The 10,944-nt window shown below is 35.7% G+C and overlaps 1 protein-coding gene and 1 long non-coding RNA gene across 2 annotated transcripts; one reads left to right on the top strand and one right to left on the bottom strand.

The window, feature by feature from the left end:
* Window positions 1-786: 786 nt before the first annotated feature.
* LOC148568466 (uncharacterized) lies at window positions 787-2,395 on the bottom strand. The gene is made up of 3 exons (XR_015881419.1): window positions 1,704-2,395; window positions 1,095-1,298; window positions 787-973 (listed from the first exon to the last, which is right to left on the bottom strand). It is a non-coding gene; the product is annotated as an uncharacterized LOC148568466 (long non-coding RNA).
* Window positions 2,396-2,963: 568 nt separating this feature from the next.
* On the top strand, window positions 2,964-3,476 carry LOC110271518 (3'-5' exonuclease-like). The gene has a single exon (XM_021122472.2). It carries the CDS (start codon window positions 2,964-2,966, stop codon window positions 3,474-3,476), a length of 513 nt encoding a protein of 170 aa, XP_020978131.2.
* The last annotated feature ends 7,468 nt before the right edge of the window (window positions 3,477-10,944 follow it).

Below are 10,944 nucleotides of genomic sequence, written 5' to 3'. Positions count from 1 at the left end.
GGGTTAAGTAATTAATTTTTACCCTTTAAAACCCAAAGAAATAATAGAATAATAAAATGTATTAAACAAAAAGAATAAATTAGTTTTGTCACAAAATAGTTATCTTGTCATTGCTGGCTAACTGGAGTACATAATCATTGATCACTAGTGAAATGGTCAATTTCAAATCATATTTTTAAATTAAAATATGCCGGAGGTTTATTTTTACTAGGTATGCAGATGATTATTTTCATTTTTAAGTGGATGTTTAGTTGATTGGATTGAATTTAAGTAGATACAATTAAAATATGTCAGATGTTCAATTCACCATGTATGCAGATGATTATTTTTGTTCTTAAGTGGATGTTTATTTGATTGAAAAGTATGCAATTTGGAAAGTATAGTTAAATACAAAATAAAAATTAAGCAATAAATTATTAGTAATCAATGTTTTTAACATGATTAGGTAAGTGATAGATAGAGAAGTCTCAATTTTACAAAACAGGAAATATAAGAATGAGAGAGATCAAGCAAAAATACCATGTAAAATGCCATTTGTAGATTCTTCCAATTTTGGATTGACTTTGTAACAAACGATCTAAAAAAACTATTTTAAATTTGGTCATTTCCTGAACCAACTTTCTCAACAAATAACATTAAAAAATTGACATTATTTCTTCCTTGCAAATTGTAACCGGCTGATACTACTATTTGATATAACTACATTGTTACTAACATTTACATAATTCACATCCTAATAATACCTTGTTTGTGTTACACAAGGTGATTTATATCGTTAACATGTGTATATTGTGGGGAGTGAAAATTTAATCTCTCTTGATATTTTTCTTTTTATAACATACTCTAGCGCCTCCCTTGTCTGTCCAAGTATGTTTCAACACAGTTGCTGCTATCTGAATTGGAGCAATCAGACAATTGATCAGCAGGTGATCCGTGGTCAATATAACGATCTGGAAGAACCCATTGGCCTCCACTGCACCGTTGTTATGCCAAAAAAATGCACGCATCATCCGCGATTTATAATATCTTTAAAGATGCATATAACAAGTGTTTTAGTTCTAATTTAAGTTGACAAGTCTTGTTTGGATTTTTACCTTCAATTTTCTATCTAGAAGACCATCAAGGGCCATGAACTGAACAACATGAGACTCGAATCCTCCAATCGATCCTTCTTCGACACTGATCAAAACTTCGTGTGATTTTGCTAGGCTGCGAATGAGGAAACCATCCAATGGCTTTCAGAACCGTGCATCAGCAACAGTTATGCGCAAGCCATGATGCTCCACTAAGCCTAGAAACTACAAAATAATAGACATGTTTGGTTTCTTATTTGGCAGCATTAAACCCATGAAAATGGTCAATTCAAGTATCAAAATTTTCAGGTTTCAATACCAAAAACCTTTTACTTTTCAACCTACTGAAAAAGTAAATAGGGATGAGAAGAAAATCTTAAATTCATCAAAGCATAACTAAATGATTGCTTTCACTTTAACCAATAAAATAGAGTGAAACTCAATTCCAACACAGAATAAAATGAACATCTGCATATATAGTGTATTGAACATTCGCTATAGTTGATAATAAACATCTAACAAATTATTCAAATAATAAAATAATGTACAGAAGAAGAAAAATCCAGTAACTTAACCAAAGCCATTGAATAAACATCTATTTATCAAATAAATCCAAAGCCATCAACTAACCTATTGAAGCAGCGATGAGGGAGGCGGTCACTGTCGAGTCCGGTGCGAGAGAATGCGACGCCGGGTGCGGAAGTTTGGCGGTGCGGCAACAGCAACTAGGAGCTTCTCTTCTCTGCCTGGACAAACATAACCCATTAAAAAAGTATATAAACGATAGTGGTGAAAAACCAGAAAATCAGCACCAACCACAATAAATTTTCTTCCAAATCAGTGCAATAAATAAAACATATACATCTCCAGGCAGATGCAGCACACCCATTTCAATCAACCATAAATTAAATCCTTTTTAATGAACAGCTATTCATGAAATAAACAACCAACAAGAAACTAAGCTTTGGCAGCAGCGAGCAGGAGGGGGAAACCACGGCGTTCACGCGAAAACAGCGGCGGCGCGAAGAAGCTCCGAGGGGTCAGCTCTGGGTCAGGTGTGATGGAGTGCGACTCCGGATGCATACGGTTGGCGGCGTGGCGACGGCTACCGGGAGCTTCTCGGCGACGTCAACGTTCAACAGTGGTGTGAGGAGGGCGCGCGGGAAGAGGAGAGCAACGCGCGACCTCTGTGAATGGCCGACCTTGATTCTTGCGGGAGGAGTGTGTAGGTGGCGCCGGATGTCCAATTTACAATGGACTACCGCGGAAGGTTCTGTTGCAGTGCCGACGAGATGTTGGGTTGTGGCTACTGTATTTTTGAATTTGGGGGGATGGGGGATGGTTAAAACTTGAATAGTCAAAATTAGGGTTTGGTGGGGAAGGGGTAGTTTTATTTTATTGGGCCAATTCTAAAACCCATTGTAGCTATTGTAAAGATACTCTATTATCTTTTAGTGTATTTGATAATTTTTAATAATAAAAGTAAAAATATTAGAAAAATCAAGAAAATATCTTTCATCTTATTTTAAAAGATCTTTTTTTTTAAAAAAAGATATTTTTTACGTAATAAATAAAAAAAAACTTTTATTTTATTTTACTAAATATAATTGATAGATAAAAAGATCTTTTTATATGAGATATTTCAATATAAAATCACTTTTATCTTTGTAAAAATATATTTTTTAAAAGATATTTAAAAAAAAAAGCACCTTATCTATTATTTTTAACTTTTAAGGGATTAATTTGTCAAATTAAAGAAGCACCAGGGACTATTTTGGAGTTTCACCTTATAATTCCGAGTCCAGTCTACTATATAGTATATAGTATATGTACACCGAGGCACTAACCACCATCGTCACGCTTTTCACCTTCTCTACATCCCGAGACACCATGACGATTCACATCCGCCACTACGACATCACCCACAACAAGTACGAAGTCATCTTCCATGGAAACTTCATCGACACCTGCCTAACCTCTGACCCTTCCATAGTCGACGACTGGGTCCAAGCCATGAGCAGCCACTTCGGCTTCAGCAGCAACCACAACCGCCTCATCGGCCTCGACGTCGAATGGAATCCAAACACTCAGCGCAACGCGCCTCGTAACCCCGTCGCCACACTCCAACTCTGCCAGGGCGAGAACTGCCTCGTCTACCAGATATTGCACGCGCCTTACATCCCGCGGTCGCTGGTGGATTTTCTCAGAAGCCGCAATAACATGTTCGTTGGGGCTGGGATCGAGGCGGACGCTCAGAAGCTTCTAGAAGACTACAACCTCCACGTGACAAACTGCATGGACCTTCGGATGCTTGCGGAGCACGTGCTGGTGGATTATTCTTCATGTTTAAGTTTGTTTAGTTTGTCTTCGCTGATCATGAAATTCCCCATAAGTCGTTCCTAAAAGTTTCTTTTCCTCATTAAATATGAGCAATTTTTTAAAAGTACCCCTTCATAGAGTTTGAATGCACAGAGTCAATAATGGTGGTGAATATTATGTGCATCTTCAAAAGTAAAGTGGTAAACTTGTGTTTGTTTACACTTTTTTTTGGGTGTAATTTAGACTCATATTCTCGTTGATATAAACTACATCCCTTATTTTGAGTAAGATTATCATATCTCTTCAATATGAAAAAAAATTTTGAATTTAAGGGTCAATCAAAATTGTTACTCTAAAAAGAAAAGATCGATGACATCGATCATTCTAAATCATTTTAAAAAAATAATTGACTTACATGTAACCGATACTTAAGCGTGAAGATTCAATTTTATTCCCGAATCTATGTTCCTGCATCCTCCCCTACCTTTAAAACCAAAGTTTAACGGATTTTAATATTAAAAATATAAAAAATAATTAATATTTGTCTCAATTAATTTAGATTGATTAAGTGGTTATTTCACTTATCCATTTAAACAAATATTAAAGAGCCTAATGGCTAGTGGCAGATTCATTAATGAAGTTCATTGTCCCTCTCTCGTATCGACTTAAATTAAATTTGTGTTGCTAGCTAAGGATGTTAATGCGTACTTGTGGAGGCGTTCTTTTCCCGTCCTTTACTTCCATTTTCAAAAAATGTCATCTATTTCCTGTTTCTTCTTTATTTTTGTTGTAAATATCCATTTAATTATTCACTCAAAGAACGTAGATACTCACAGGTATTTTTGGATATTCTTTGAAAATTAAAAAAAGATATAAACAAAAAATATAATATAATAATTATAAAATAATTAATTTAATATAATTCAACATAATTTATAAGATATTTATTATAAAAATTAATATTTTAAAAAAATATATAAAAATATTTTTTTATCATAATAACATAACATAATTTTTTTGGATTAGACTGAACAATGTAGTAATAGATTTTGAACAACAAAAAAGTGAGAGAGAAAGAGAGAGATTCAGATGACTATGAAAGAAAGAAAAAAAAATTCGAATTGAAGGCAGAAGTTAAAGTTACTAAATTTAAGAAAGTTAGGGTAAATTTATGTATATATAAATAAATTTGTGTGGATTTAACGAGTTTTTTGGGGCAGGTACCTATGTCGTCATCTCCGTCCGTTTATTCACGTGAGTGGGTGACGTTAGGATTTTTGTCAGTAAAGAATGTCATAAAAACAGTCGCGTTGTAGATATAATCTCTAAACCGACAAAAATTTCTTCGTACAAACGTTTTGGTTGTCACAAGTAACAAACCCCTTTGAAATTGATAACCGAGTATTCAAACCTCGGGTCGTCTTCTCAAGGAATTGCAGGGAGGTATGTTCTTATTATTGGTTATGGAGATTGTAAATTTGGGAGTTTGAGAAATTTGGAGTTTGGGCAATGTGCACAGGTATATTTAAATGATAAGTAAAATAAATTAACAATAATAAAATCTCTTGGCAAGGTATGAAGAACTGGATGTCCTATCCTAGTTATCCTTATCAATTATGATGAGAATTGGATTCTTCCCCCACCTTATTAACCTCTAACTATGAAGGTAAGTTAAGTGGGCAAATTAATTCGAATCTTCAAGTCCTAGTCTTTCCTTGGGAAAGGCTAGAGTTATTGGAACTTGAATTAATGAAATGAAGAAATTCAATTTTCAATCAACAATGAGTTTGATAACTCAAGTGTCTCCAATGACTCAACCAAAGCCAAAAGGAAAAAATTCAAATTATTTATATAATAAAAAGGAGCAATCATAAGTCTGAAATACCTCAAAATATATTAAATAGAAAATCAATCTAAACATAGAGAGTCATAAACAAAATTGAGAAAAGAAATAAAAGAACATTGAACTTGTGATGGCAAAAGATGAAGTAATCATGAAGTGAAAAGAATCCTAATTCTAAATCCTAAGAGAGAGGAGAGAACCTCTCTCTCTAAAAACTACATCTACTCCTAAAATTGTGAATGAGAGCCTCCTCATGAATGGATGCAGTCCCCCACTTTATAGCCTCTAATCTGTGTTTTCTGGGCTGCAAACTGGGTCAGAAACAGTCCAGAATTCGCTGGTTTCGAATTTTACCACGTTGGATTTCTGTCACTGCGATGCGGCCGCATGGATCACGCGGTCGCGTCACCTAGCATCAGGGGAACTATAGCATATTATATATCAAATCGAAGCCCCGGACGTTAGCTTTCCAACGCAACTGGAACCGCGTCGTTTGGACCTCTATAGCTAAAGTTATAGCCGTTTGAGTGCAGAGAGGTCAGGCTGGACAGCTTAGCAATTTCTCCAACTTCTTGCATTCCTTCCACTTTTGCATGCTTTCTTCCCATCCTCCAAACTATTCCTGCCTTATAATATCTGAAAACACTTAACACACATATCAAGGCATGTAATGGTAATAAGAGAGGATTAATAATAAGCAAATATAAGATCAAAAAAGCATGTTTTCAATCAAAGCACATAATTAGGAAGGCAAATGTAAAACCATGCAAATAATATGAATAAGTGGGTAAAGAGTTGATGAAATCCACTCAATTGAGCACAAGATAAACCATAAAATAGTGGTTTATCAACCTCCCCACACTTAAACATTAGCATGTCCTCATGCTAAGCTCAGGAGAAGCTATAAAGATGAAGCGGAATGGTAGAAAGTATGAAATGCAACCTATCTATATGAATGCAACTACATGCAAAATGTTTCTACCTACTTGGTTAAAAGTAAATAAGCTCTTCAAGACAAACATAAACCAGATTTCACTAATTCAAATCATACAATAAAAAGCAAGTAAACTTGTAAGAAGACAGCTCATGAAAGCAGGGAACATAGAATCAAGCATTGAACCCTCACTGGTAGTGTGTATCACTCTAATCTCTCAAGTGTATAGGGTTATTCACTCTACTCTTCTCTAGTCATGCTTTCTAAACCTTGTTCTTTATCTAACCAATCAACAATATTTAATATACCATTGCAAACGTCATGAGGTCTTTTTCAAGGTTGTAATGGGGCTAAGGTAAGGGTAAAGGTATATATATGGCTAAGTGAGCTTTATAAATTGAATCTTTAATTAACCTAAGCTCTCACCTAATATACATATACTCTATATACTTTTAAATTCATGCCTAGCTACCCATAATTCCCACTTTTGTATAATTCCCATACTCATGTACCAAATTTTCTTTAATTTTTATCACATGTGCATTGATCTTTTATTAAACTTAATATTTGGGGTAATTTTGTCCCCTTATTTATTTATTTATTTATATTATATATATATATATTTTTTTTTTCTTCTTTTTTTTTCTTCTTTTTTTTTCGTAGAGAAATAAACATAACTTATCAATGCACATGAATTTTTCTATTATTTTTCTATTTTGGTTTTTTATGAGTAGGTTCCCAAATTCCTAATATTCAAATAAATTAGAAACATGTTACATTCCCTTATCAACCCATGTTCCCAAAATTTCCCCACACTTATTTGCTACACAATCTCTATCTTAAGCTAACCAAAGATTCAATTGGGATAATTAATTTGTTTTCCGCTTAAGGCTAGTGATGTGGTTATAGAACAGAAGGGGATTAAAAGCTCAAGGGGCTAACAAAGGTGATGTAAAAGGTAGGCTTATTTGGGGTAAGTGAGTTGATAATCAAATATGGCCTCAATCATACGCAAGCATGTAAATATACTAAACAAAGGACATATAGACTGGAACAAAATACAAATTACAATCATAAAGAAGGAAACACACAAGAATAAAATATTTATGGTTAAATAATGTAACCATGTAAATAAGCTCAAAGTCTCACAGGTTGTGTGTTCTTTGGCTCAAAAACCATGTTCCAAATACAACTTCAAACAAATTTAACACATAAAAATTTTTAAAAATTTTTATTTAAATTAGTGAAATTTTTTTTCAAAAATAGGATCTTAAAAAGAGATTTATTATTTTAACCAAGTAGTAACTAAATGCACAAAATCAAATAAATATGCAATCAAATATGCAGATGCAACAATGAACAAATAAAGAAAATAAGATTATTGGTGTTGAAAAGAAAGTACTAACCCACGGAGATCGGTATCGACCTCCCCACACTTAAAGATTGCACCGTCCTCGGTGCATGCTGAGATTTGCAGGTGGATGGGTTGTTTCAACTGTTGCTTTTCTCTAAGGATTGTGCAGATGTACTTGTCTGTCTCCCCATGTAAAATATCTTCCGCTTCCCTTCCGGGTGGCCATCCTGAAAGAAAAAGGGAAGAAGAGTAACCCAGAGATAGAGATAAGAAAATAAAAGAAGTATGGGTTAATGCCAAATGATAAGGGTCTCATTTACATGGAAGCTTCAACATGTAAGGGAGAAAACAATAGAAGCCATGGCATGCCAGTGGTGCAAAATTTGCAACAACGGAGAAGAGAGTGGGTAATGAAAGACAATGTGAGTTCATGTCAATGCCAAAGGAATATCAGTATTATAAAAATTAGCATTGATTTAAATAAGATTACCCAATCAGAATTAAACAAGTCACTAAGCACCAAGAAAATACCAGAAAAGATGTAACAGTTGAGTAAGAATATTTGAACACTAATAATAACTTTAGAAAAATAAAATATGCAATGAATGAAAGTATGCAAATAAATTAAATAAAATAAAATGAAAGTGAAAAAGAATGAGAAGTAGAAAAAGAAAGTGAAAAAGGAGAGAGAAGGAAGAAATTAGGATTAGAAGAGAAAAGATAAGAAAATTGGCACTAATCTGGATAGGTTGTGCGATGCTGGCGACGCGGTCGCGTGGGTGACGCGGTCGCGTGGTGCGCAAATAAGGTTAGGCGACGCGGACGCGTGGGGCACGCGATCGCGTGACTTGATTTGTGCTAGTGGCGCGAGTGCAGCCTCGCGGTCGCACAACTCTCTGTTCAAAACTCAGTATTGCCAAAATTCTGGGTGACGTGATCGCGTGGTCGACGCGATTGCGCGGGTTGCCTTATTTCCAATATGACGCGGATGCGTGGGTGACGCGTTCGCGTGGCAGGGCTTGTGCTGCTAGCACGGGTCCAGCCCAATTCCAGCTCAACTTTCGGCCATACACCCTTTTTACGCCGATTTCAGGTCACGCGGTTGCGTGGGTGACGCAGTCGCGTCAGCGACGCGGTCGCGTGGGGTGATTTGTGCCATTGGCACGCCTCCAGCGCTGCTCCTGCGAAACTCTCTATTCATTTTTTATTTTCTCCCCTCTCCTTGCGACGCGGATGCGTCGCTGATGCGGTCGCGTCGCGTGGCATTTTTTTTCATAATCTGAAAAATGAAGAATGCAGTGTTAATATGAATGTGATGCAAAACTCCAGGTTCAATATAATAAAATAAAATAAAACTCAAAAACAAATAAAACTAAATAAAAATGAAAAATGAATGATCATACCATGGTGGGTTGTCTCCCACCTAGCACTTTTAGTTAAAGTCCTTAAGTTGGACAATTGATGAGCTTCCTGTTATGGTGGCTTATGCTTGAACTCATCCAGGAATCTTCACCAGTGTTTGTGATTCCAGTAACCTCCGGGGTCCCAAATCTTGCTTTTGCACCCGTCTTTAAGTTGATTATCATGATTCCATCCGGGTGGTTCAGCTTTAGAATTCTCACTGAAGCGTCCAAACAACTTCCTAGACCCATTCAATTGAGCTTTACACCAACCTTTGCATTTAAACTTAAAGCTTCCAACCATGATGAACCTTGCAAGGCAATTCTTACCACTGGCCATCTTTCTCTTACTCTTAATGCCACAAAGAGCTTTAAGTTGACCATCCGTCTCCAGTAGCCCATATTCAAGTGTGATTAGAAAGCTAAGGGATATGAATTTTACCCACTTGAATGTTGTGAAGGATGATGGCAACTTAGGGGGAGGGGTTTCCAACAACTTTGGCAAGGTAATTTCAAGCTCCACTCCCTTGTGCTCTTCTTTGACATCTTCTACCTCTTGATCAACCTCTACAAAATCTTCAACCATGATCTGCCTTGGAGGTTGTACGCTCTTCTCAACATCAACATCAAACACCGTGGAAGGAGGCTCTGTGACTGGACTTTCCAATGGAGGTACAGCATCTCTTAAGTCTGCAACCACTTCTTCCTTTTTAATAATTGCTGCTTTGTCCAGTTGTTTAAGTATAAAATCGTACTCATCCTCGATGTTTTTCTTTCTATGACAACTCCTTTCAACTATTCTTTCATCTTCAAGGGTCTCTCCTACCCTTACCCGTAGGGCCTCCTCTAGCTCTTTATGAAGTATGGATTCGCGAAGATGATTCCTTCTTTCCTGTTCTATATCAATAGCATATTTGGGATCATCTTGCTCTTGGATTGATGGATGTGGGTGCTCTTCCATGGATGGTGGTGATGGGATGGAGAGATTATTCTGTGGTTGACAAGGAAGTGTACTAGAGCTTGAGGGTTGATTGTTGAAGGTATTTGGTGGTCTGATTTGGGCGACGAGAGCTTGTATAGTAGAGTTTAGATTGGCAAGTGCTTTCTCCATGGAGGTTTGGGGTGGATCTATGTATGGTTCATTTGGTTCATAAGGTGGTTGGTATGGTGGATGTGAGTTAGGGTCATATGGAGGTGAATGGTGGAAAGGGGCTTGTGAGTATGGTGGTCCAAAGTTATGTTGAGGAAAGGGTTCATAGGCATATGGTGGTGGTTGTTGATAGTCCACTGCAGGTGGTTGTTGCCATGAGGGTTGATCAAATCCTTGTGGCTCCTCCCATCTTTGATTGTTCCAACCTTGATGCCTGTTCTCATTGTAATTTCTTCTTCCTGCAACATAATTGTAACCAGACTCATAGCCAAAGGGGTGAGAGTTCATAGTAGTAAATAAAAATTAAAAATGAAAATAAAAATAAATTTAAATTAAAAGGTTATTTAAATTTTGAATTTGAAAATTAAAATTTGAAATTTGATTTTTGAAATAGGATAAGATAAGATAAAAATTTTAAAAATAAAAATCTGAAAATTTTTTTTTTCGAAAAAATTAATAAAAAAATATTTTTGAATTTAATGAGGAAAGAGAAAAACAATAAATGACACCAAATTTCAAATTTTTAGATCAAAACGAAGAAAACAACTAAGAACAACTTGAAGATCAAGATGAACACTAAGAACAAATTTTTGAAAATTTTTTTTAATAACTAAATAAAAACAAATAACCTCTTAATTTAAGAAAAAGCAAAAATAAAAACAAAAATAAAAACAAATAAACAAGCAAAAATAAAATATTTACAATAACCAATAATAAGGCACACGTTTGCAATTCCCCGGCAACGGCGCCATTTTGACGTTAGGATTTTTGCCAGTAAAGAATGTCATAAAAACAGTCGCGTTGTAGATATAGTCTCTAAACCGACAAAAATCCCTTCGTACAAACGTTTTGGTTGTCACAAGTAACAAAC

The sequence above is a fragment of the Arachis ipaensis genome, chromosome B4 (genome assembly GCF_059453495.1).
Source record: "Arachis ipaensis isolate K30076 ecotype BB chromosome B4, ASM5945349v1, whole genome shotgun sequence".
In the NCBI taxonomy this organism is placed as follows: Eukaryota; Viridiplantae; Streptophyta; class Magnoliopsida; order Fabales; family Fabaceae; genus Arachis; species Arachis ipaensis.
This window is presented reverse-complemented; position numbering and strand designations above follow the sequence as displayed.

Excerpts from the sequence above, each read along its gene's own strand:
- LOC110271518 (XM_021122472.2), top strand. The coding sequence starts at position 2,964 with ATGACGATTCACATCCGCCACTACGACATCACCCACAACAAGTACGAA.